General features: G+C 42.9%; 1 protein-coding gene across 2 annotated transcripts; it reads right to left on the reverse strand.

Annotated features, from left to right (window-relative positions):
* Positions 1 to 189: 189 nt before the first annotated feature.
* Positions 190 to 27,219, reverse strand: SETX (senataxin). 2 transcript variants are annotated; one of them, XM_039720040.1, is made up of 27 exons: positions 27,155 to 27,219; positions 25,567 to 25,753; positions 24,259 to 24,439; positions 22,819 to 23,026; positions 22,550 to 22,659; positions 21,889 to 22,108; positions 21,629 to 21,748; positions 20,401 to 20,572; positions 19,744 to 19,834; positions 15,065 to 19,294; positions 14,147 to 14,246; positions 13,566 to 13,742; positions 12,686 to 12,915; positions 11,974 to 12,141; positions 11,704 to 11,860; positions 10,789 to 10,890; positions 10,249 to 10,361; positions 9,509 to 9,580; positions 9,062 to 9,211; positions 8,485 to 8,592; positions 7,569 to 7,756; positions 6,844 to 6,936; positions 6,078 to 6,242; positions 5,487 to 5,624; positions 3,053 to 3,140; positions 2,215 to 2,575; positions 190 to 1,800 (listed from the first exon to the last, which is right to left on the reverse strand). In XM_039720040.1, the coding sequence occupies exons 3-27, from the start codon at positions 24,436 to 24,438 to the stop codon at positions 1,226 to 1,228; spliced, it is 8,316 nt and encodes a 2,771-aa protein (XP_039575974.1). In that variant the 5' UTR covers position 24,439; positions 25,567 to 25,753; positions 27,155 to 27,219; the 3' UTR covers positions 190 to 1,225. The 2 variants fall into 2 exon arrangements, with proteins under 2 accessions (XP_039575974.1, XP_039575973.1); XM_039720039.1 differs by lacking the exon at positions 190 to 1,800 and having other exon boundaries at positions 2,416 to 2,571.
* Positions 27,220 to 27,309: the final 90 nt, after the last annotated feature.

Consider the following 27,309-nt stretch of genomic DNA (forward strand, 5'->3'; position numbering starts at 1 on the left):
CTGAACACACTGGAGATGGCACAACCTGGCACCCAGCTGTACCAACCCTGCAGCTCCTCCATCCCTGAGAGCTGCGCTCCCAGGTTATCTCCACACAAAACTCAGTGCATGTGAAATGCTGCTCTCCTCCTCCTGAGACACACACAGGCTCCAGAAAACAGAAAGGGATACTTCAGTGACCCAAAGGAATTCTTAGTAGAAATAATTCCAGTTTTATTGTGAAATGTTATGATGTGAGGAAGGTTTTCTTAAAAATAATTTGGTTTTTTTTGCTGTCCTCTTTTACTGGCTGCATGTTCTTCATCAGCAGAGTGGAAAGACTCCAGCAGTAACACCCTCAAAGATCTACCTGCCCTTTTCATCCCTGTAGATCTCCAAAAGCTCCATACAAAGAAACTCAAGTGATATTACCAATAACTGGTAACGAGACCTTGGACCAAGATTCCACAGTGCTGTTGATTCCTCCTCACAGGGACACAGTGGGACCAAACAGACCTCACAGGTTTTAATCTGCAGATTGTGTTGCCACTGCAACAAGAAAGGGATTCCAACTGATAGAGCAGCAGCAAGAGCAAAACTCAAGGCACGTTTGTATAAACAAAAACTTTTCTGTTCCTATAAAAACAGGCAATAAAATATACAAAATAAGTAGAATTCTCTCCATTCAACCAATGTACATCTGCCTCACTCTACCCTGAGGCAGTAGTGGAGCACTAGAAAAAACCTCTGTTACCACATTTCCAACATTCACTTTTGCTATGAAATAAATTAGACATTAGTGCAAAGGGAAAATAAGTCTGTCTTTTGGATTTTGGGGCTGGGTTTTGTTTTTGCTTTACTCTGGTTCTTCATAAAAAATTACATCTCTAAGAAATTAGCATTTACACAAGAAAACAAGAAGCTATGTATCTGCCAAATATCTTAAAATAATTCTGTATACTGTACAAATATACACTGTTAAACATTTACAACCTCAGCTTCCTAGATGACTAAACCCACTGCTCTTCCAAGCAATGCAGCTACCCAACTTCTCTTTTCAAAACCTCAAAGGTACCATCTGTCAGGTATTAAATCCCTTCACAATTAGGGACAGGATGGGAAAGAGATCTTCTGATAGTAGTGGTATCAATATATGGGAGTTCCAGCTGTGCTAAATAATTTAAAATACAGTCCTTGCTAGACAGAAATCTGGGAATAGATTTTCTGTAATGAGCCGATAGTAAAGTCAGTGAAAGAACTTTCTTCTCTTGGCAGAGCTTGATTCTGTGTTCTCTGCTGATTCCTGGGATGGTCTCCTTGACAAACCACGAGAGTCTTTGTTCCACTCACTGCTACTGCTCTGCCCTCCCTCACTGGGGGCTTTGGAACCGCTTTTGGGCACAGCTGCTCTCCGGTCGCCCTCGTGCTGGGCTGAGTGAGGGGCTGGGGGAAGCACACTGCACTGTCCTGCTGTCTGCTGGGCCTTCTTGGCATTTTCTGCTCTGCAAAGCTGATCCCTGGCAGCTGAGGACACAGCCAGGCCTTGCTGTGGTGCTGATCCTGGATTGCTCTGGGCTGACCGATGGCTGTCCTTCGAGGGCTGCTCCTTGCCTTTGCCTTCAGTTCGGCTGGCCAGGCTGGCCAGCCTCGGGTCCCGCGGCTTCTCTGGAATGGCACCAAGGGCTGCAGCCCCCGAGGGTGCAGGGGCACTGCTCCTCCTGGCATCTGCAGCTGGAGCCCCCGAGGGTGCAGGGGCACTGCTCCTCCTGGAGTCTGCAGCTGGAGCCCCCGAGGGTGCAGGGGCACTGCTCCTCCTGGAGTCTGCAGCTGGAGCACCTGAGGGTGCAGGGGCACTGCTCCTCCTGGCATCTGCAGCTGCAGCCCCCAAGGGTGCAGGGGCACTGCTCCTCCTGGCATCTGCAGCTGGAGCACCTGAGGGTGCAGGGGCACTACTCCTCCTGGAGTCTGCAGCTGGAGTCCCCACAGATGCAGGGGCACTGCTCCTCCTGGCGTCTGCAGCCGCAGCCCCCAAGGATGCAGGGGCACTGCCCCTGTTGGAATCTGCAGCTGCAGCCCCTGCAGGCTGTGTGGGCCCTCGGCTAGGGGCACTGCTCCTCCTGGCATCTGCAGCTGGAGCACCTGAGGGTGCAGGGGCACTACTCCTCCTGGAGTCTGCAGCTGGAGTCCCCACAGATGCAGGGGCACTGCTCCTCCTGGAGTCTGCAGCTGGAGCACCTGAGGGTCCGTCTGCAGCCGCAGCCCCCAAGGATGCAGGGGCACTGCCCCTGTTGGAATCTGCAGCTGCAGCCCCTGCAGGCTGTGTGGGCCCTCGGCTCCCTTGGGGCACTGCATGGCCAGGGCCAGCAGTAAGTTCCCGTGGGCTGTTCCCAGAATTTCCAGGCTCACTCCTCTTGCCACTGGAAGAACCAGCCTGCACCACAGGAGATGTCATCGTCCCTCCTTTGGCTGGGGACTGTCCTGGTGGCCTGAGCTTCAAAATCCTGAGAGCCTCTTTCTTGTAATTTTTTTCTGTTGTCCTAATAATGGCACCTCTTTTCTGAGCATCCTGGATCAAGTGATTCCAGTTTTTATCTTCCTTTAAAAAAAAAAAAAGAAAAACAAAAAAAAACTGTTACCAGCAAGAAATCAACACAAATGGACAGAGGTGTCAGAGGATGTATAACCTCTTTAATCAAGGTACCTGACACAACTGTCATGGAAACCAATGCTATGTTCCTTCTGGAATGGAAGAATCTTATGTTTCAGGTGCGAAACAGCAACAGACACTCTGGCTGCTGTAACACAGGGAAGGCACTTTGAGCCATCATAACTTCCAAAAATGACAAATTCCTCAATTTCTCAATTTCCAGGGGCTCCCCTCAGAGGCGCGGGCCGTCAGCGCCCCCTAGCGGCGGACTAACAACCCCCTCCCTCCCTCAGAAAATCCCAAACCCAAGGGCCCTGCAGGACACGAAGTTCATTTTCTCGCACAGACTGGAGCAGTCTGAGGGTGGTGCTCGGTCCCCCGGCCCAGGGGCGGCTCACGGAGCCCTCTCCATCCCCGCTGACCTACCATGAGCGTCTGCAGCCGGCCCAGGATGAAGAGGCTGAAGCGGGCCCGGGTGATGGTGACATTCAGGCGCTGGAGGCTCGCCAGAAACCTGAGTGACAAGACACAAACTAAGCTCCTCAACTACTTCTTCCACAAGAAGGTTTAAAGGGTCAGGAGCAAAAGACATAAAACAAAATGTCACTGGAATTAGCAGCAGCAGTTCCTCCCCAGACCCCGCGGCAGCAGGCAGCCCTGCCTTACGTGAAATGCTGAGCATGAATTGTGTTTTCTTTCTTTCACCACTGATTCCTTGCAGGGAATTCCAGTTCTTTCCAGCTCTTGCCGTTGCTGTTTCCTTTCTTAGAGCAAATCCCCTCTTAATGCCAACCACTGCTTCCTTAAACGTTCCTCAAAGTACTGAGGACATCAACCTCACTTCACCTATCAAGACTTTAAGCTTCTTTTTGACTCAAACTGAAATAAGATTATATAATATTTGGCAGTATTAATGGGAAAACACCCTACTGAAATACTGAACACTGCACATGAATATTTTATTTTAAAGGTGACCTGCACTGGAAGAACATCAAGGCAGACTTTTGCTTTGTCATGCTTCAAGAGGGGAGAGTATATCCTTGCAGAAATCTAGTTTTGCACTAGGAAAATTGCCTAGTTTTGTTTTCAGGGATCACAATCCACAGTACTGAAACCTAAACAAATGCTGAGTGTATTCTTAAAGGTTGACTTCTGTTACCACTCATTTACCAGAACTCAAAAAAAAAGGTTTGTGAGACTAATATCAACTATTTCTACTCTAATGAAAGAGCTTCCAAAATACACAGCTTATTCTTTACTAACACAATCCACAATTCAAAAGTCCAACCTAATTTGAGCAGGTTCACTATCAATGCCTGACTCTGTGGTCACTGAGACCTCATCTGCAGCAAATTCACAACCCTGCAGTGAAGACTGCAAAAACCACAGAGTCACCTCAAAAAATTTGGACAGTGCAGGAAATAAGAGAAGGAGAAGCAGACAGCAGAGTGGATCCAGCAGCAGAGATAGAGTTCCCTAGGTCTTAAGAAATGAAAGAGGGGAGACCTTGAAAGTCTACTAAATATTCCTGACAGCTTTTACAACTGAAAGACAAGAAGTTTATTTTACCAGGAAGGAGGGGAAAAAAACAAAAAACCCCATTATCATCCCTTGCAGTTTTCTTCTCCCAGTTACTTTCAGAGTAAATTTGATGCTGGACTAGCAACCCTGGAGAACAAAATACTTCACTCAGGCTACAAGGTAAGGGTGTGGCAAATACCCCATCACACCTTGTTAAGGAAACCTGACCCTGAAACAGAGATATCCAAGGCAACAGCATGTACAGCTGCTAAGGCACTGCACTGGCACAGCTTAAATATATAAATATATTTATAATATATAAACCTTTATATATTAATGTATGAACACAGTAAGCTGGAAAGTTCCTGCTGAAAAAGCAGACAGAGGTTAAATCTCATGCCAGCCAGAAGAACTGGCAGGTTCCAGATGTCTTCCACTCCCAAACTCAATCAATCAGATTAAGAAGTCTTCAAAAGGCATTATTGTTGTTTACCATAAGATTCCTTCTCTTCCCAAAGTGGACCAGCACAATTAAAAGCAATTTTTCTTGCAGAGAATGAGTATCACAGAAACATAAGCAGTTTAGTGAAACTTGTGTGTAGATTTTTGTTTATGTGACCAGATTTTTCCTAGTTTAACTTAGAAGGGCAGTGAACTCTAAGAAGGCATTATTTCATATTTTCACTACCATTTTTTAAACTAAAATGATCCACAAGTTACAGAACCCAGCAACTGCTCTTAAGTGCTCTGGGGTAAACAGCACAATCAGTCAGACAGAAAAAAACTACAGAATTAAGAAATCTGCAATCCTGAGTTAAGACTTGCTGCTAATCTGCCCTTATCTTAGAAGACAAGCACACTCATCTACAAATCCCATCCAAGTCTGCTACATCACATTCCAAGTGACATACACAACTAATTAACAAGACTTTTACAGACATTAACAGGACAGCAACAGCCACAGAAAATGGGTTTCATTTTGAGAACAGCACGCAGAAAGTTACAAGGTGTACCAAAAGCCACAAGAACAGTAACTGCTGCAGTAATAATGCAAAGAGCCAAGATCCCAAGGCCAACCCTGCCAAATCCAGGCAGGGGCAGGATAAGGGAGCTCTGCAAAGGATCAGCACATAATACAGAGCACATCAGCAGCATTTCCCTGTCCCTCTTGCTCAGAGATCTCAGACCAGAACACCAATTCCTGCCCTGAGACACCCTTTATTCACTGACTGGTAGAAGTGACTTGCTCTCTGTAACTTTCTAACCAGCCCTGTTAAAAATACGACTTTCTCTGCAGTGTCCCTGGAAATGGGACTGCAAATGCCTGCAGGACACATACCCAATGGATCCTTTGGTGCTGTTTGCCTGCACGTGTGGCAGAGAGGAGCCCTCGGAGCTGTTTGCCCGCACACAGGACACGATGATGCAATCCTTCTCCCGGCCCTGGAACGCATCCACTGTGTCCACTTCTCCTGGGCTGTTCAAGAAATACAATTGAGCAGCTTGATCATTATGACTTGGATTTTTAAGCAACACATTGATGCAAATAGTCTAAACACTATCCTTAATGCTCATGTCAAACCACTCAGGGTAAGTTTCTCCTTCAGTACATGAGCCTAAAAGCTGCATTCACTTTTCTGAGATCAGCATCATTCTGAAAATCTGTTTGGGTCAACACAGCATTGAATTTTAGGTTCTTTTATTCAGAACAGCACTATAATCAAAGCATGTGGGTAATAACTAAGAATGACACTAGGAGACCATGCCTGTTTTAAGCAAAAGGGTCACACATCCCATTTAAAGGCACAACCAAGTGCCAATTTTAGCAGTACAGGAAGAAGTTCGAGACTTTTTACCATTATTTAAGAGGATAAACAAAGGATTAATATGCAAGAGCCAAGGGCCATTTGAAAGTTCTTGGTTTCTTTACCTGTTATTCTTAAACGCACTGTCCAGTTGTTCCTGGATTTTCTTTTTCTGTGCACTGTAAGGGGTAATTATTCCAATGCGACGAAGGCCCAGATCTTTCCTTTTTTCTTTAATTGTTCTAATTAACTCCATCACCAGCTTCACCTCCCGAGGATTGCTGTAAGAGCTGCACAGGACAAAAAGGAAACATTACAGGAACACTTTGAGAGATTTGAGAGATCTTTCCAATTCAAAGCATTGGCCCAGTTTGTTTGGGAATTTTGAGTCACTGCCCCTGTTTTGAACTTTTGCATCTTTTTTCACAGAGAGGATCAAAGAACTTGGCAAGCAGACCCTGAGGAGGGGCTACTAAGCCTGGGAAGTGCAGGCAGTGAAAAGTTGCACTTCCACATTCCCTCAGCACCTCCAGCTGTGCTCTCCTTACAGAGCAGGCAAAGGGGAGGGCTGAGCCTGCCACCTCCTGGCATCTCCTCACTGTGCACCCGGGAAAGGGAACTCTGATAAAATCAGCAATTCAAACTCTTGGTAGAGCTAACAGAGCCTGTAGGCATTTAGTGGCATCTAACAGTGAGTCAAACCAGGATTAAAACCAGTTTCAGATTTAAGAAAACCTCTGATTTTTTGGTGAAATTAAATCTTATCAGCTGGAATATGCAGTTCTAACTACTTGATCATATTGGAACAATGAAGGAGAGAACAAAGCTCTTCTGCAGGCAATTAATTCTCAGAAAATCTAAACTTTGGCTGAATTAGAATGCAGGACTTACTCATTGTCTCGCTCCTCACGACCATCAGCTACATCAAAAATCAGGTAGGGCTGGAATGGCCATTCTGAAGAACATCTGTTCTCCTCTATTGCCCTGGAAATAATATTTTTATCACTAGGCAACTGTACAAATAAGAAATTCTAAGAACTTACATTCCATTAATTTATATAATGGTTATCAAACACAAGCAACTTTCCAGAAAGAGAGGAACTAGCCTAAAGCTCCATCAAAGGAGGTCTGGATTAGATAAAAGGAAATTTTTTTTCACAGAAAGGGTTGTAAAGGATTGGAACAGCCTGTCCAGGGAAGAGAGAATCACCACTCCTGGAAGTGTTCAAAAATCATGTGGCTATGGCATGTGAAGACATGATTAAATGGTGGAAATGGTTGACATATGAGCTTGATGGCACTAAAAGTCTTTTCCAACCTCACTCATTTTATGATTGTAACTTTCAGCTCTTTTCCTCCCCAGAATCTTTAGTTTTCCCTGCTGCCCAAATAGACTGAGGCCTGAAAATGAACTCTCAGTACTCTGTATGCATAATTTTAAGGGCTCTTACCTATCACACCCAGCACTAACAGAGATGGAATGCACATTTTCTCCCATTAACAATCTCTCCCCCTCCCACAACCTCAAGCATTTTTAGACTCCCAAGAACACCATGACATGAAAAAATTGCTTTGACATACCCTCTGCTCAGGAAGAGAAATAGAGTGCTACTCACTTGGCAGTTTTTAGAGTCCTGCCATAAACATAGTTGGATGGGAAGAGGCAGATGTCTGGGTGCATCCTGTACTGCACAGTCAGCTGCACCACAGGCAGGCTGTGCAGCATGTTCCTCTGCACTTGCTCCTCCAGGTGCCTCTGCAGACGGGCCATCAGGGACTGGTCATAGCCATACTGCTGAGCTTTCTGCCACAGGGAGAACAGGAGAGCTCATTTGGGATCTCACTCCCCACCAGGCAAAGTGGTTTGGTGAATTTGAAAGTCAATTTGGTGTTTTAAACTTCTAAATCCTTGACAAAATGACAACTACTTGTGCTTCAGTTTTCTTTGTGTGCTGGTCTTACTTCAGTAAAGGCCACCTGCACAAACCTGAATTTTTGTGTCTAGTCTTTAACAAGACAACTTCTCCTTGTGACTCCTAACACGGCAGAATTTTAAGAACATCAACCAAATGGGAAAGACTTTCAAGTGGGACTTTCAAGACTTTTCAAGAGAAAGACTTTCAAGACTTTCCAGGTGGGATCTTGTTAAATGAACACACACCTCTAAACAATTTATTGCTCTAAAGAAGCCAGCCTGGTTTTCCTCCTTTCTTTAGCAGGTGCTTAACACACCCTTTACTGTTGGAGACAAGGATGTGCTCCTATATATTTATTTTTAAACACCTGTAGGGTCAAGAAGTCCCCATACAAACAAGCAGTCTTCATCCTCCAGGAATAGGGACTGAAGCTCCCAAAATGAGAAAACAGAGCCTGCCACAACCCAATATCCCTCACAAACCAAATTCCCAGCTTCAAGTTTGTATTGCCCCATTGAAATGTATCTTTTTCCCCCTCTTCAAATATTTTCTACAGATACTGTTCTTTAACCATATCCATTCTATGGCAAGAAAAAAGCAGAGCTTGAACACTTACTACTGATTTGACAGTAGGAGGGAGCTGTTTGGGATCTCCAACGAGGACAAGTTTATTACAGCGATGGATCAGTGGAATCAGTGTTTCCACCTCACAGGACTGCCCTGCCTTTTGGATATGCAAACAGGACAAAAGTAGAAGTTGTAAGCAAAGCAGGGAAGTACATTAAATTTCTTGTAACACAACCAGAATAACGCAAATGCTTTAAGTTTTCTAAATAAATAAAAAAAAATTAAAAAGAAAAAGAAGGACTTTTCTCTAGTAAAAAACTACACACAGATTTATTTTATTATTATATATGCAAAGCTCTCCAAACAGATAAAAATATAACCAAGCCATCTGGAAATCTTTAAAGCAAAAAACTATGGCTAAAGTGTGGTTCTAAATAAAAGCTGTCTGCCATTACAGCACCAAACAACAAGCCAGGAAAAGAATCAATTTAAAATTATTCTGTCTCCTCGTGGTTCTACCAGGCAAGCAACCCACAAATTTTGCAGCAGCAGCCAAAGAGCCCCAGGCTGGCCAAGCAGAGCCAGGGCAGGTGTGGAGGAGGGGAGTTCCCCTCTGCTGCACTGACCTCGTCCACGATGACACAGCTGAAGGGATCGAGCCCCTGGCGGGAGAAGGCGGATTCCAGCAGGCTGCCCCCGCTGGTGCTCAGCGTGCAGCAGATGATGTCAGACTCCAGGATGATGTCTGCCTGCACTTTCTGGGAGTGCACCCGGACCTTCAAGCACAACAGGACACCCTGGTTAAAATTCAGCTTTAACTGCAGCAGTGAATGTTCCTGTTTGGGCTTTTTCCCAATATGCAGCCAGAACACACCCAGATTTCACAGCTAACTGTCCACAACTTATTCAGCTTATGGCCTTGATCCATTTACCCACTACTTTATAAATGCTCCAGGCTACATCAAAACCAAATTTCACCACAATTAAAAGACACCAGGCATAAAAATACAACAGCTGAAGAATATTAGAGATATTATTTATCTCTATTTATTATTAGAGATAAATTCTCCTACCTCCTTCAGCTGAGAAGCGAGTTGTTGTCTCTCCTTTGCAAGTCTGCCAATTTCATCATTTAACATTTGACTCTAGATGGGGGAAAAATTAAAGAGGAACCACCTTTAGCACCACCCATTTGCCATATACCTTCTCATGCCCTAATTAATTTCCTAAACATGTAGACTGGCTCAGTCTTTTAGTATCAAATGTGTCTGAAGAAGCCAATCAGTTTCTTGGAAAGCTGTCACTGTATTTAGGCACTGCAACACACAACACCAGATCTTACACATTTGTGCAACTGAGAAGTGGTTTACCACCAGGAATCTCTTATTTGGCATAAATGCCAAATTCTTAGACAAAAAAATGGAAAACCTCAAGTGCAACACATATTCCAAAATCTCAGATCATGAGGTATCTTCCTGTATTTTCAATGAAACAAAAACAAGAGCTTTGAAACATATAATCAATTTAAAGCATTAAGATGTATAAATATTGTTACATTAAAATCTAACCAGTGACAGAATCAAGTGAAGGTTACTGAATGATAGAGCAACAAGTGGCATGATCAACCAGTGGAAAATACTGGCATAAATAAACAAAAAAATTCCTGATGTAAAGTTCTCCATTCCCTTTCATTGTGGTACCAACCTTTCCATTAGTTCAAAAAGTGGGTGAAGAGACAGTGACACCAAAAAGCAGAGTTGTTTTTGTGTTAGGAACACAAAAGCACAAAGAGGATTAAAACTTGTCTTGTTACCTCTCTCTTCTCACATCTGTGCATGGCACGCTCTCGAGAGAGCATGTCCAGCTTCTGATCCAGGGCTTCCTTCTTCTTCTGAATGTCCTGGTCACAGTCACCCGGCTTTCTTTCTGCAACAAACCAAAGGAGAACACAAGAGGAATAGAAAAGCTGTTACAGTGACTTCAAATTGGAGAAATGCATTTTTTTTGCTGCATTTTCCTATTTTCTATTCAAGTTTTATCTTGTACAATGAAGACAACGAGAATTGATTCCAACTGTAGTTCTCAAATGTTGCACTGTTTCAAAAATGATGGCTTTAACATGTATGCAATGTCATTTATTAAAGAAAAAGGTCACTTTGCTTATTTTTTTCCTTTTCCTTAGATCCTGGCTCATACATAAACTGCCATTTCCCCACTAGGGCTGAGAAAAACAATGTTTTATGAAATACTATTTTAGAAACATCTTCCTTCTTACAGGACACAATCCCATGTGGAAAACATCACCAAGCTCTTAGAGAAAAATGAAGAAAAGTCTGATTTCCACATTACTTACTCATTCTGTGTTCAACTTGTTTATCCAGGCTGAATCCCCGCACTTCATTGTTGATTGATTTTTCAGCACCAAGTCTCACTAATTTGATATCACCACAATTTCCTGTTTACAAAATCAGGAGTCAAAATACTCTTAAATTACTCCAACTGTCTCTATGCTTTGCTATGACAATTTAAAAAATATAAAACATCATGGATATCAAACAAGGCTTTTCTACTTATCTGGAGTTTTCAACACTTGACTTGTACTTAAATGCAGCTACAAAAAATTCAGTAATTCCAAACTCTAAAAAATAAAGATGTTGCCCACATTTCAGTCGTGGCTAACATTAAGAATGTTCTTTTGAATTAATGAAACTACCTCTTATTCTCAGGTTTATCTAAAACTTCCAGAATTCCTAACTTGGACAATGCTGAGTCCCACCAAGTAATGCAATTGGTAAGTCAATACCAAAATAAAATTGGTTACAATGCAGGTATTTTTCACCTTGCCACAAACTAGATGCCTTAAACAGAATTAATCTACTTTGTATTAGTCACAAACTGGGAGGAGGAAAAATGAGAAGCTTAGACATATCAACATTTTCACCAGTCTGTTTCCCATGACCCACAAAGTCGAATTTTATTCAAAATAAGGCAAGGGACTTCAAATCCCCAAAGAGTATGAACTTAAACTAACAGCATGAGGAAAGGGGCAATGTCTATACAAAAAGTGTAACTTATTTTAAAAAACTCACAATACACCTTTAAGAAAATCACATTAAAGTTAAAAATGTAAAAGGCTGTAGCAGTTGTGTTCTGCAAGAGGAAGAAGCTGCTCAGAGGAGCATGCAAGTACAGTACATGATCAAATGTTTCAGTTCCTCCTCCAGGTTTTGCCCACTTAACATTAAAACAATTTAAAAACAAACCATACCCAAAGGCTCCTGTTTGTTTTGGCATTTTTCCTTAAATGAAACGATGATCTTTTTCATGAGTTCATCAACAGCAGCATTTGATGGTGCACACACTAGAAAACGGTTTGGCTTAATCTTGGAATTTTTTTTCCGAGCTGTTTTCTCATTCCTAGTGTTCTGTAGATTAATTAACAGCAAACAAGCTCTTTAGATTGTTTCCACCTGAGACTGAGAAGCCAGACTGTACATTCATCTGAACCAAACCCCAGTACATGATCACATTCACTTACTTCTCTCAAAACACGGGACAGGAGTCCTACAATAGTTTTGGATTTCCCTGTCCCAGGTGGTCCATGGATAAGGCAAATCTTGGGGAGTCCTGGGTGCTGCTTGACCATGGCATAAGCTGTCTCAATGGCTCTCTTTTGATCTTCATTGTATTCATTCATACATGAAACCTGAAGGAATAGACAGGGGGAAAAAATAATGAAGTCATGTTGATCACACCTTCCACATCAATCTTCTATACTTTCAAAACATCCTCACCTCTCTAGCTAGAACTCAAAAGCTGGAAGGATGGAAGGACAGGGAAGCTTTTGATTCTAGGTTTGCTCTAGACACACACCCAATCCTCACCTGAGTTGCAACAAAGTTTTGTTCACTCCCCACACCTTTATTTTACAATACCTTTTCCATCCTATATTTTATTTCCTGAAAATTCCCCAGTAAGAGGAAAGCAGTTTGAAGCTCTATAACAACAGAGCACAAACTATAACAATAACAAAAACTATAACAATAGAGCACAAACACCTGAGCAAGTTCAGACTCATCTCCTCCACCCCAGCAGCCAATTCTGAAGAGGGCAGTGTCTCAGTGAATTTTGAAACGTGGCTATTTTCTCTTGGTCATCTCAAAAACCAACATAAAAAACCAAACCTGCAAAACTCACGAGGCCCAAATGCTTTTTCTGTTAACCCTGGCACTCCCAGCCCCACGACTTACAGCACTTCCTGAGGCAACAGGCAGATCTCTGGGACAGAAGTCATTGTAACTTGGATTTATGATGGGTCTAGCCAGGGGGCTCCTGCTCAGCAGCAGCAGACCTTTAAACTTTCTGTGTGTGGTCACCAGGGAGCCAACCACCACACACTTCACTTGCTTATGGACAAAGAATGACAGATTGCCTCGGGTTTGCACAGTAAGATGACAGGCAGTTTGCTGCTCTTTTTGTCCTGTTAAAGAAGAATAAAAAAAAACAAGTAGTTAATTTAAAAAGTATCCAAATCATTAATTGAAAGACACTCCAGGAAGTCACTCAATGAATTCACTGCAACAAGATGCTGTCTTCTGCTAGGGAATCAACAATGAATTCTTGCAAAATGCCAACACTTCCCACCCCACCAAAAAACCAAACAAACAGAAAAAAAAAAAAAACCCCAAACAAACAAACAAACAAAAGCCCCAGTGCTCTGTACAACTACTCAGATCCCTGCTTTAATAAGGCAGGCTCTGGGTCCTTGGTAATCCTGGTAACTCACAGTTTCAACTCCCAAAGACAGTGACAATTTTAGACAGAGATCACAGAAGTTCATGGCACTTCCTATCTCCTGGCAATACCATCCTAGAGATGCTTGCAGAACATTGACTCATCACTAGTTTCTTTTTCTACATGAAGTTCCAGAAAAATGATGGACAGTAGGGCTGCAGCTTCACTTCCTGATTTTTACAAAGCTTCTAGCACAGAACAGACCTGCTACAGAGGAAAAACAATTCCATTTCCTCTGAGGCCAGTGGTACATTACAATTACCAACAGCCAGCCATGAAGAAACATTTTATAGCACCAAGAAGGACCCCATTTTTATTTCTAGCCCTGCTACTCACTATTTGCACAGCCAGAAGCACGAGAAAAACGTGTCACAAGGCCAACATGATTCACTGTGTGGTACTCCATCCCACTTTCTTCCCCAAAAGTTTCCTTCTCCTTGTGGACCTTCAAAAGGATTAAGTCATCCTCCTTCGGATGAAGCTGCCTCGCCAAATCACTCTCTCGTAGATGAGCTACCCAAAAGACAAATTACAATCACAAGGTTGAAAAGAAAATCGTTACATTTTCTACGTGACTGCAGAAGTACTGTTAACTTTTTAAAGCTGTTAAAGGCTACAGCAAAAGATTATTGTGAAAATTTTAATTCCATCCTGCATTCTTAAGCCTGAGCACAGCACTGTATATAAACAGAGCAAGTCAAGGACAACTTTATCAAAACAAGCTGAAAAAAATCCCAGATGAGAGAGATGGAAGAAACAAACCCCTTGCAAAATACATAGTTCTCTTACATGCATTCTGTAGCAAAATTCAAATCCTTTCCAGATTTAAAGCAAACATAAAAAACTCTGCCTCTAACTGCCAGCTCATTATAATGCATCATCTACTTGAAAATCAGATTAAAAAAAACAACCCTCACCTGTAAAATGTGCTGTATTCATGTCAGCAGAAAAGTTCTCTAAGTAGAAGCAATAACCTTTCTCTCTTACTTTCTGGTTTTCTACCCATTCTTGTGCCAGCTACATGTTGAAAAGGAAGCAATAATACTTTGAAGGGTTTAGTGCATCAGAAGAAAATCTTACCATGACTCAGAGGGCAAATAAACAAAATAAAACTATAAGACTGTTAAGTAAATATATCAAGAGTCTTACCCATTTTTTTCTTTCACATAAGCATACCCATTACATATAAACACACAGGGCAAACAGAAGTTCTTCCTTGCCACTCACCCATTTCATGTACTTTCTTAAACCTCTTCACAACTACTCTTAATCTTCCCTGACTGCATTTTCACCTTAAAATATCAGTATTAACCTGGCATTGGCTTTATTTTCTAGCTTATTTCTATAGAAGTGATGCAATGACTGAACTTGAAAGCATTCAGACATTAATTGAAGGAACACTGTGTTTTGTCACTATTAAGCTATAAACCAACAAAGATTGGGAAAAAATACTTCCTGGATTAACCTTCCCTCTCATGTAAGTTCTCAACAGAAACCAAAACCAGGTTTTCATCCTCTGGCATTGAAAGACCTCAGTTTCTTAAAGATTTCTGTTTTGAGCTTTATAAATTATAGAGAGGAACCACATTCTTTGCCACTCCTCTTACTGTGGGTGTGCACCCAGGAAAAAAATAAACACTTCACTGAGGTGAGTAACTCTGGTAGTCCCTAATTTAAACACAGCTGTTTGGATTATCTATCCCAAATTGCTCCTCTATTCTGATCTCTATCTGAACCTTTTCAAAGGTAAATAGAGGGTGTAAACCAGGTTTTAATCTCTTGGTAAAATTTATCAGTGTTGATGAAACCAAACCAAAAGGCAGAAAGCTACTTACGGTTTCAAAGGCATTGAGCATCATCAAAGGAAAAAATGTGTTAAAATACTCATTGTAGCCCGGAAATTGGACAGGAACAGAAGCTACTATGGTCTGCAGAAGATTATTTGGAGTTCCAAAGCAGCTGAAGTTTGCAAACATTTCGTAAGTCCACTTTAGGACTTGGTTAACAAAAATGCTGTAATCGCGCTGCTGAGCACCAAGAAAAGAGGAGTAGGTTTCTCGGCCAGGCCCCCTGGAAATATTTGAAGCATTGTCATAGTGTTTATTTTGTGACTGGAGAACATTACTGGAACTAAGGGGTTGAGGTACGTTACTGAAACTTGAAGATTTGCACGTTGGATTTCCTGCTGGTGCAGGTTTTGGATACACTGGTGGCCTGACCACCGCCGGTTTGGCCGTGTTCACTTTGCTTTTTGAAGGTGGGGGCAACTTTCTGACATCTTCCAGATCTTTGCTGAAGGCTGCATTCCGTGAAGAACTTGCTGAGCTGAAAATTTTGGTAGTGGAAGGCTTTTTTGTTTTAGGTGGTGGGAGAGAAGGCTTGGCAAACACGTGATCTGCCCCTGGGCTGGTGGTTGGGTGTTTACTGCAGTACTCTCCAGGTTTTTCCACGTGTTCCACACAGTCTTTGTCCTTACATTTCACAACAGCTGAGAGTTCATTCTGCTGAAGGCTTTCATCAACATCCATTTCCTCTGGGGTCTTACTACCTATAGCAGCATCTTGAACACTTTCCTCCTGAGAACATAACTCCATATCCACAGGATCTAACTGGGTTAAAAACAGATTATCATCACCTTCGTCACTGCTTTCATCTGACTTACACCCATTTTGCTTTGAAGTTTTCATCTCGCACTCAGGCAGGACAGTGCAACCTTTTCCTGAAGACTCCTCTTTACCACCTTCAAGTGTAGTGGAAGAGAGACTTGAATCCACAGGGACAGGAGGAACCACGACACTGTTACCCTCCCATTTGCTGTTCCAGTCTGAAGAATGAGGCATTTTAGAGGCATTTGCCACCTCCTCCACAGAGAGGCTCTCATATTTTCTCTCACTGGCAGAAGGACAAGAAGCCTCTTCTCTTTTTTTCTCCCTTTGGTTTTCAACAGAGTCTTTAATAGCCGCCAGTTCAAAACTTTGAGGCTTTTGTTCCACAGGTTTTGCACACATTTTGGTAACTTTGTTTCTACTATGTGAACCTCCTACAGAACTTTTCACACTTCTCTTGGGCCTTGGATACTGGCGGTCTTGGCAGGCTAGCAGTTTTTTGTTACCTTTTACAGACAAACGCTGAGCCTCGATCTGTTTGGTCCTTTTTTTCTGTGTAACTCCAATCCTGCCTGCAGCTTTGCCGTGGCTGCGCAGCAGAGCCAGGCTCTCCAGGGAGGGCTGGGACAAGTCGAACGCCTTGCGGGGGCCCTTCTTTAGGCCAAGCTTTTCTGCAGTTGACGCTGGAGCAGGACTCTGCCTCACCTTCCTTGGAGGAACCACAGCAGGCATTGACCTGCCAGGCTGAGAACGTTCTGTCGTGCTCTGGAGTGGTGTTTTGGTTTTGGCTGTTTTAACAACGGGAGGTTTTTTAGGACTTCTCTGAACAGACAATGCCGATTTACATTTTGCTGTGGTCTTCTGTGGGCTTGTGCTGTTTTTCTTAAGGGCCAACTTTGAAGCTAATGAGATGGGAGATGTAGATGCTGTGGGTTCAGGCACTTTTGGGTCCAGGGTGAAGCCTTCAGCAGTACCTTTGTCTGCACATTTCTCCAGTTGACCTTTTGCATCTTCCTTGCCAACTGATTCTTCCAAGGTTGAATTAGTCACTTCTTTTGTATCATCAGCTTCTTTCTGATAAGAAGTATCTTCTGTCTGCTTTTCTATTGAGCTTGCTGCCTCTTCCATGGCGTCATCACTAAAGTAATGCACATCATAGCCCCAGTCATTCAAGTTATCATTCAGGCAGTCATCTGAATTACTTGTCTCAGGTGCTGGTGAAACACGATCTTGTTTATACTCCTGAGTTGCTTGCATAGCATATTCTTGAGTATCTTGCCAAGCTGAAAAAACCTCAGCTTCTGTTTCAAATTCAAAGTACTGAGAATCACATTCATCCAGTAACATGGGAGAGCCTGGAGACTTTGATTCTCTTTTAGTGTCACTATCAGAAGTGCTGCTGGAAGTTGAAGACGGCTCTGCACACACATTATTGTTCTTGGTTGTTGTTTCCTCCTTCTCAGCCACGTTTTTTTCCTCATCAGAAGAGTCTGAAATGACAATGACTTGATTGCTAGGGCGATCTCCACCACTGGGACACTTGGCAGTTTGGCCATCATTGGAAGATCTCACAGAACCTTTCACTTTCCTTTTAATATCAGATGCATTGTGGTACACTGAGCTTTCCTGGTTGGATGCAATGGGAAAATTAACACTTTTGGCATAAGCAGCTAAAGATAATTTACTGAGTTCTCTATCAACCTGGGAGTCTGATAATTCATCATCTTTAGAAACCGTCTTCACAAAATTCTCTTCTTTCTTCCCCACTGAACTGTTTTCCCTCCTGAAATATTCTGAAAACTCAAACAACCTGTCACTTGATTCACACTTCACTGACAGTGGCCTGATCATATCCCTCTTGTTTTCAGAGCTAAACGGAAAATAACCACTCACTGAAACTTTATCCCTACAAAAGGTCTCCGAAAATTGATTTTTGCAGTCATATTTATCCAAATCATTTAAATTAGGCTGCTCCTGGTTTGAAGTTTGCACGTTACTGCTCCTCTTAAAGAAAGACAGCAACGATGAACCTGATTTTTCTTCTGTTGATACTTTTTTCAGCAAGGTGTCATTACGCCCTAAAAGTAAAGTACTGTCATCTTCCTTCCCTTGCACACCAGCTTCATTTCCAGCAGAGTTAGAGGAATCCAGTGGTGCTTCCTTGGACACCTGTTTAGTGGGGACCAGTCTGGACTGGAACACACTGTTTGCACTTGTCTCTTGCATACTTTTGCAACTCCTTGAAGATGGAGAATCAAGATGAGTCTGAGCAGACAGATATGGCGGCGTTTTGGATTCTGCTTTGTGTTTCACTTCTAACTCTCTGCCTCTCCTGAAATCTGAATGCTCAGTACTTGAATTGAAGCACTGATCATTCGTATTGCATTTCCCTGCCACAAGATCAGAGCTCCTATTTTCCTGAACTTTCCCACATACTTTTGTTGCCAAAGAGTTCTGTGGGAAGACAAACTCCTGAGCTGTTAAGTCATTAGGCTCCTTTTTAATATTCATCAAGAGGCCTTCTGTGGATGTGCAAGACGTTGAACTTCTACATGCATCTCTACATTCCTCTTCCCACGCATTCTTTCTCCTATGCAAAGGGTACTCTTGGCAATCTCTGCCTTCCTTTGACATGACAAATGGTGAATAAAGATCCCTCCTCTCATCTCCACTCATCTTGTATCCATCATCACAGGCATTCCTCTCGTGCTTTGTAGAGACAGTTGGCAAAGCTGTTGAGCTTGAACCGCTCCCTCCAGCCAAAGAGGCGCTCAGTGCTTTGCCCTTTATACTTCTTATAACTTGCTTTAAACACATTTGCAGCTCCTGGGCCTCCTGGCTGCTCAGCTGCCACCCCACAGCCCGATTTCCCCTCAGGAGGAGGTTGAGTTTGTCCAGGTACTGCTTGCAGAGGGCGTGCTGGCCGATCTGGTAGCCCTCCTTGAGCAGGCTGCGGATGAGCTGCACGCAGGCGTGCTGCACCGAGCTGGGCGCCTGGAAGGACCCCGCGGCCGAGCCCTTGGCGAACGGCCCCGGCGCCTTCTCGCTGCAGCGCGTGAAGGCTCTGCTTGGCAGCGTGGCACACCTCACCACTGCCTCCACCCACTCCTGGGAGCTGATCCACAGCAAGTGCAGGCACTTCTTACTTCTGTGCAGCTCAACGATGGACACCAAGATGAGGAGGAAGAACTCGGAGATTTTGTCGCACTCCTGGAATCGTTCGATGAGGATATCTTTGATTTCTGAGCAGAGGTAGTGGATGACCTCTACTATATAGGCCACACCCAAGTCCTTGAGATCCATAAGGGACTGAACGAAAGGGATGAACCAGAGGAACGTGCTGTGATGGACACGCATGTCTCTGCCAATGTCAGACTGAAGCATGTTAGCCAGGGTCTGCATATCTTCATACATGTTGGGGCAGTACTCTGGGCAAATGGCAGCCTTCCAGCCAGTGTCCTAAAAATACATTCACCACACAACAGCCTCAGTGATATGCACAGTTTAATATGGCAGCTTTCTTGTAGCCAAGCTTTTTTGTTACTTCCTTTTATATATTTGTTCATTAAACAGTAACATCTCTTATATCCCAAAGTAAGCCATCAAAAAAAAAAAAAAATAAAGAGCACACAGACATAACAAGGAACTAATTTCCTAAAATGTTATCTATTAAATTGGTGTGAAGTACTAGCTCCTTTAAAATTCATTGTGAACTATTCAAAGACACTGTCATGATGATATAATTTAACGTCAAATAATCAAAAACACATTAAAAGTCTTTAAAAGACACTTCATAAATGCAATACATTGACATCAAGAGATGACCACACTTGGAAATGTTTATTCTTGACAATGCAATTAAGTGATCCCAGTTCAAAGAAAAGGAATATAAAATACTGGTTTAATACCTTTTGAGGCTTTTCTGTGTTATAATTATACACAATCTGACTGCAAGAAATCATGTCATCACCGTAGTCTGACTCTGGTTCAGCTTTTGTCCTGAAAAGAAACACAGATTACTACAGACTCCACAATTAAAACCCTAAGAAACTCAGGAGAGACATTGCTTTCCAGATATTTAATGAGCATTAGAACTTGTCAGTGATAAAACACACATATTAAAAAGTGTAGAGCTTGTTCTATCCAGCTTGTAAGAGGTGGGGGAAGTGACTGTCTCAGGAAAAAGCTTTCTACTGAGTCACGGATTTGCCTATATAAAAAACAAATGCCCAGAATGCCATCTACTGAAAATTCAGGAATTTCCATAAATTTAGCAAACCTTGAACATGGCAATTTTCATTAACCTTCAGTGCAAGTTGGTTGTAGCACTAAATAAGCACTGAACAGTTAACAGTCTTCCCAATTCAGGAAAAAAAAATCCTAACAAGTTTAACAGAGACACCAGAGTTACCAAAGAGAAGCAAGCATGTATTTTTCTGAAGGAACATCACAATTCCAGGGGACCTACTTCAACTTTTCTTTACTTGAAGTTGGAAACATGATATTTTTTTAATTGCCATCTCCCTCCCCCAACAAAAATTACAGCAGCACTGACAAGAACTGACCTCTTAAAGCTACTGCGAATGTTTTTGATTTCGTTGTTGTAGCTGACACTGTTGATTATGGTTTGAAAGGCCTGGACAGGATCAATCAGCTGACCCCAAACTTTAGACCCAAGCTGATCCAAAATAACCATGAAACAGTGTAGAGCAGGCCAGAAGGGGTCAGTGGAATCATCTGAAACACAACAGGAACAGTGGAGAGGGTTGAAATGCAAGTCCTGGACATTCTTAAGCTAAGTAGAAATTGAAAGAGCTGGTTCTTATAGATTTTTCTAAAATATCAATAAAAAAGTATTCTAGTAAGTTGCAACAGTACTTTTTAGTGGAAAAAGAATTTTAGAAGTCAGGCTGCCTCATTTGTACAGAGACACTGCTCCTTATGCAGTCTTAAATCAATAGGAGCCTGGATGCCCATTATTAATATTAAATATTTTATATTATTAAAATATAAAATTAAATATTTAATATTAAATATTAAAATACTGATATTTTCCCACTCTATGAAACTGATTCTTTCACACTGGTTTTTGCAGGGGTGTGCTAAGAAGTGGCACAACTTACACAGTTATTTATGCTTTCACTTACACAGCTAATTTATACTTCACAGTTATATTAAAAGCAATTGGTACTTTCAAGTGTGCTCTTACTCCTTCATGTAAGAAAATATCATACTCTCAATAATCACAAAGTTTATAAAAATTTGTTCATATAAGAGGCAATCCTGAGCTCACAGGCCATTCCCAGACTATGCCATGGAAACCCACGGGGTTACTAAGTCTAAATTCTAAAGTCCAAATTTACAGCTGCAAAAGGAGGTCCCCTCAAATGGACAGATGGAAAAGTCAAATTTTAAGGCAAACTGCAGCAATTCAGAAGGGGTTTCTTTACTTCAGGACTCAAAATTCAAACTTCATGCCACAATGAAACGAGCACTCTGTGTGCACATGCAGCCTGTACATTAAATGAAAACAGTGACAGAAATTGCAGATTTGTTCTCTTAAAACCTCTAAGACGGATTTAGCAAAAGCACCACTATCCCTTCTTCACTGCAGACTTTGGATGTCATCTTTCAGTATTTGTCAGTATTGCCCAAATATTGCACCTTCCAGAAGATAAATAGGCCTCAGGTAAAATTACCTCTCATTACACTACTAGGAACTTAACAAGGAATTTCCTAAAGATGAAAAAATGAGCTATAAACTGTCTTAATCTCAGTATCAAAACTAGTTACCAGCTGCTTCTTTCTCCATAGTGTGAAGTATAGACTGCATGAAATCATTTTGTTTGTCTGGGCCCAGTAACAAAGAGTCCATTGCTTGTTCTTCCAGCACTGACAGCAACATGCAAATTCCTGCAGAAGAAAAAACAGAAGCAACCTGTCTATATATTTGAAAAAATACACAGCACCTATGAATTTGTACAGCTCTGACTTGAAAAAACTGCTTACAAATGGGAGACAACACAAACTCATTTCTGATCATAAATACTCACCCAGCCAATAGTTCTTGTAGTTGGCTGTATCATACAAATGAGCTGGCAGAAGGATGAGTTTACCCTTTTCAAACATTGAAGAGCTGTAAATATCTGGGTTCTCAAAAAGCCCCAACTCAATAACTCTGAACAAACAAGCCAGCACTTCCTCTAAGTCGTAGTAATCATCCCTGTCAACCTTTCCTAAATTCCTTGCTGTTAGGATGGCCCATCGACGAACCTAAGGATTGAAACAAATAGTTTTATATTAATAAAAAGAAGTAAATTCTGTAAGAGGAAGCACTGCTATTACAAATGGGACAAAGGCATATTTTTACTAATAGAATAATTAAAAATAAGTCTTCAAAATAACCTTAGCAACAGGCTTGCTATATCTACGAGATGATGTTGATGACAAGGAAGCTAAAATTCAGGGTAATACCTATAAAGGAAATTGTTTGGGATTTATGTGCAACAGTTGGTTTGTACTAATTTTATGTTATTTACATGAAACTGACCAAGATATTCTAATCAGAGAAGTGCATACTGTAACAGAGATCAAGTTTTATTTGCAGAAAAATGCACCACACATTTTCTAAAATTATACAAGACAGCACTCAGTCCTTTCAGTATTAGCATGTGCACATAACCAGGATTTAGTAGAACAGAAAAAGGAACTTACCACCTCATTTGGGTGTACCAAAAAGAGATAAATTCCTGGGTACTTCTCAAAGACCTGAAAGGAGTCTTGACTTAGTTCCATTCTGCAGAGCACTTCTACACACAGCTCACCTAAAAGGGTAATATAGTTATAGTAAGGACTAATTTACAGGCTCACAAACAAAGTGTATTTAGTATCAAAATAAATTATACATTGTTCCTCTGGTTTAAGCACTGTTCATTTTCACCTGGTGCAGTGGAACACCACCACTCCCTTGCACAGATACATACTGACTTTCTCATGCAGCAGCAGGTATGGGTATTTCAGGATTTCCAGCAGGGGCACTCGCAGGTTGTTCTCAAAATTCGGGCCCACATAACCAGACAGAGGTGTCTCCCCATGCTCATCCACCAGAAACAGCTCATCCTCTCCTGCTTCTTCGTTCATGGATTTCTCCATGTGGGCAACAAGGCGGGAGGTTTCCAAGTCCCACAGGTCCTATTCAGTGGGGGAAAACAACAATCAAAGTGTACTTGTGAAGAAAGTGATTAAGGACGTTTATTACCACATGCAGATAATTACACGTTCAAAAATTGAAATTTCATTTTGCAAAGGTTCTTTCTACGCGTGGTCCAAAACAGTAAAGCTTTGAAATGGAATGCAACTACACAAAGCACAAATATCTCACTTTAAATTGAGACTATAAAGTAATTTTTAAAAGAACAGCCTTCAAACCAGATGCAATTTCACCACTCTGTTAAATATTCATTTCAATACTTATTTTAGGTTAGTCACAAAACTTTGTTCCACTGGCCAATACACAGAAAGACACAATACAGGAAAAGATCATCTTTAGGAAGATAGGAAAAGCAAATATAAAATCTTGCCTTTTTATAGATTTTGCAATTATTGGAAGGAAAAGAATATAAACAATGCAAAGAGACTGACTGATTTTCTGGATATTTGTAAGGATTCACCCACTTAACTTACTCATCTTAAGTAACTGCTCCAAACCTCAATTAGACACCAAGTTTATTCACTGCAGTAAATGGACACAAAAAGGAACTTGCAGTAGGTCCAGACACTTCTCTTATTTCCAGTCTATGGAACTTCCAGTCACATGGAATTGCACTCCAGAGCAATCTAGCTGACCAATCTAAAGAGCAACCTTTTAGACTATGATCAATTAGCTAAAAACACATACTTTACATACACAGAAGGGAAAATAAGCTAATAATATAATAAGTTTTACAATAAGCTTTCCTAAAATATAAAATTGTATACTACTAAGGCAGAACTGCAAAAGAGGTTTAAATTTTTTTGATTAATTGCACAGTCTTGCAAGGTCTGATCTCTGAAATTCAAACACAGGAGAAAATTACAAATGAGAAGTGAAAGCAAACAAAACCGGAAGAAACCAATAACTGAAGAGAAACCAGCGGAAAAGAGAAAGTACATCAAAGGAATGAGCTGTTAGCCTGGCAGATGTTCTTTGTTTCAGATGACAAACCATCAACAGCATGAAAGAAGTCCAAGCTATAGTGTCTAGTTACTGGTTTAGTTCCTGCTAATTTGAATATATGCAAAGAGGGTCTCTGTTTTACAACCAGTTTGTAACTCCAGACAGTTAAAAAGCAACACAAACTCCCAAAACCCAATAAAACAAAACCCCTCCCCTTACACCGAGGCTGGACCACAGAAGCCTCTTAATTCATCTCTTAATTAATTACCTCATGCAATCTTGGACATTCTTCCCTTGCTTTGTGGTATTCAACCACACACTCCAGGCAGTAACAGAGGTCATCATTGGAGCCTTCAAAATCTTCCTGGGACAGCCTTTGAGCAGCATAGTGCTTCAGGAACTCGGTGGTGTCAGCACCACTCTGTGTGCACCACCGGCATGTGCTCATTCTGGGGGGGCAAAGAAGCAGCAATTAAAGCCCAAATTAAAGCAGCAACTAAAGCCTTCAAGTGGCAAAATATTCCTTTCAGCCAGAACAATTTTAAAGTGTGGGGAGCGTCAGGATTTCAGTTACTCATTAGCAGCCTCCATGCAGGTGTTCTAACAAGATCCAGGTGCATGCAGTTAAAGAGATTAAAGCAATTAAAGGGACATCACACAAAAAATGCCTCTGGAAGGAACAGCACACACTAAAAGTAAAGCACTGTAGCCAAATGTGCAAACTAGGGAAAAAAAAGGTGAAAACTCATTTTATACATTAAAAGAAATATCATCTTTCCCATATATTGCATGATTTCCAGAACTACAATGCAATGCTCTTTATATTATTTTACTGGTGTCTCTGGAATCTAGGTCTAGTGGCACAGAGTTTAATTAGCTTCTTTCCTTAATCTCCTACTAAAATTTATAGGTCAACAAATCCCTGTTGTCACAAGCAAAGGATATTTATGCAGAACTTTCCTGTCTTTGTTATTTTTATAGACAGAAAGAATGCTAAAATTCTCACCACAGATTGCTTTCCTCTAAAAACAAAAATCCTTCACTGAGCAGCAATGGAGTCATCTCAGATCCTGCTAGCCTGAGGAATTCCACACAACACTGGAACCACAGAATGGTTTGGGTTGGAAGGGACCTTAAGGATCATTTCACCCCACCCCCTGGCATGGCAGGGACACCTTCCACTGTCCCAGGCAGCTCCAAGCCCCATCCAAACTGGCTTTGGACACTTCCAGGGACCCAGGGGCAACCACAGCTTCTCTGGGCACGCTGTGCCAAGGTCTCAGCACCCTCACAGGAAGAACTCTCTCCTAATACTCAATCTAACCCTGCCCTCTGTCACTTTGAATCCACTCCCCCTTGTCCTACCACTAAAGTTCCTGATGAAGCAAACTTCTCCTTGTAAGCCCCTTCAGATAATGGAAGGCTGCAAAAGCATGAACTCTTGAACTAACTACACAAAAAGAAAGGTGGTAACTACTTCTTTTATTCAGCATTAAAAAAAAGCACATAAAGCCAAGCCATCAGTTTCCTCATACATACACATACAGTGGGAAAACCCAACAATTGTGGCATTTACCTTTGCAAAAAGCAGCTATTTGCTGTGCAGGTGTGCCAGGTCACATGGTGGGAAGGAGAACAGCGCTGCCCTGCAGCCAGGGAAGGGGCTGAGCCCCTCAGCCATACATGTCCTGAGTGCAGAGGGCAGAGCCCTATCCTCAGCAATCCACCCCCCGGTGACCAAGTCTCGGTGGTGTTTCAAAGATCTAGAGCAAAACAGAAATCAAACCACTGAATCACGGGGTCAGCCTGGCTGGAACAGACCTCGGAGATCACCGAATCCAGCCTGAGACCAAGCACCACCTTGTCACCTGCAGCACGGTCGTGACTCCACAACCAAAGGTTGTAAAGTATTTTATTCAGCGCATCCTCCCAAATCCTGCGTAGCCCAACACCCGCAAATCCTCTGTTTATTCACAGAGATCATGCATATTCTATTAGCGCCTATACATATTCAGTATCTAACCCCGCCCATCCTCCGCACGGTGTGGAAATTAACTGCGACTGCACAGTTTATGCTTTTTATTGAGTGGGTGGTCTTTAAATGAGCCTGGGGGCCTGCAAAGATGAAGGCTCAAAGTCTTCATCGCTGTTGAACTTTCAAATTCAAATGTTTTCTCAGGCACAGTCTCTGCTTCAAATTTTCTGGCAAGCTCAGCAGTTTTTATCAGGGGCCTCTTATTTGTGAGCTGAGCAGAATTTTGACAGGTAACAAGTATCCTTCAGAGGGTCCCCTATCTCAGTCCCGTACCACAGAATAATGAATACCCCATGTTCACATACATATTGCCCAAACTATCCTAAATTCCCCATTAAAGCTCAAATGCCTTGTTTCAGCACTGAGCACCACATGCAGCTGAACACCTCCAGGGATGGTGACCCCTGGGCAGGCCATTCCAACACTCAAATGTTTAAGAACTCTTTCAGTGAAGGAATTCCTGCCTGGAGGATGCCCAGCCTGAACCTCCCTGGCACTGCTTGGGGCTCTGTCCACTCCTGTCCCAGAGAAGAGGCCAACCCTCACCTGAGAGAACCTTTTCCAGGTAGTAGATCAGCAGAAATCTGTCCAACTCACAGTTAAGAACTGCTCTGGTATTTAGGTTAACAGCTGCATTAATGCATTTCACGAAGCGGTAAGCACGACTTGCAAGACAATCCCTTCTGTCATTCAAATGCGGAATTTTGCCTCGCTTTTCACTCGTAAATATTTACCTATGCCCTCTAAGCGAGGGAATGGCTGCAAGGAGCGTGGGCGGGCACACGGACGAGCCCCGGCTGGAGCAGCGCCGTGCCCCGCAGCGGCCGCGGCGCCTGGGCACGGAGCACCGAGCACTCTTTCGGTTTCGCGTCCGGAGCCGCCGCATCCGCCCCGGTACCGGTGCCGCCCCCATCGCAACCCCAATCCGCCCCGGCAGCACCGCCCGAGCCTCGCCCGCCCTGCCCGGTGCGCTCCGTCCCTTCCCGCCAAGCGCGACCCGGCCCGCCGTGAGGCGGCGTGGGGGACCCACACAAAAGGGCGGCCGGGCAGGAGCGCGGGCTCCGGCACCAGCTCCGGGGCGGTGCGGGACGAGCGGACGGCCGCTCTGCTCGTCTCTCGCTCCGCTCACCTCACGGCGCTCCCGCGGGCCCCTCGGTCCGCCCGGCACGGCCCGGCCCGGCCCGGCCCTCCCGGTCCCGCCGCCCCGCTCCCACCTTATCGTGCCAGGCGGAGTCGCTGCGCAGCGGCCCGGCCCAGAGGGGCGGCGGGGAAACTGAGGCACGG

This window comes from Passer montanus, unplaced genomic scaffold, assembly GCF_014805655.1.
Source record: "Passer montanus isolate IOZ18808 unplaced genomic scaffold, ASM1480565v1 scaffold43, whole genome shotgun sequence".
In the NCBI taxonomy this organism is placed as follows: domain Eukaryota; kingdom Metazoa; phylum Chordata; class Aves; order Passeriformes; family Passeridae; genus Passer; species Passer montanus.

Bases quoted from the DNA above. Each gene is read 5' to 3' on its own strand.
- SETX (XM_039720040.1), bottom strand. From the start codon at position 24,438: ATGAGCACATGCCGGTGGTGCACACAGAGTGGTGCTGACACCACCGAG. The intron at 14,247-15,064 runs GTAAGTAGCTTT...TTCAACATGTAG, and splicing joins TGCTCAATGCCTTTGAAACC to CTGGCACAAGAATGGGTAGA. The intron at 6,243-6,843 runs GTAAGTCCTGCA...TGTCCTGTGCAG, and splicing joins CGTGAGGAGCGAGACAATGA to CTCTTACAGCAATCCTCGGG.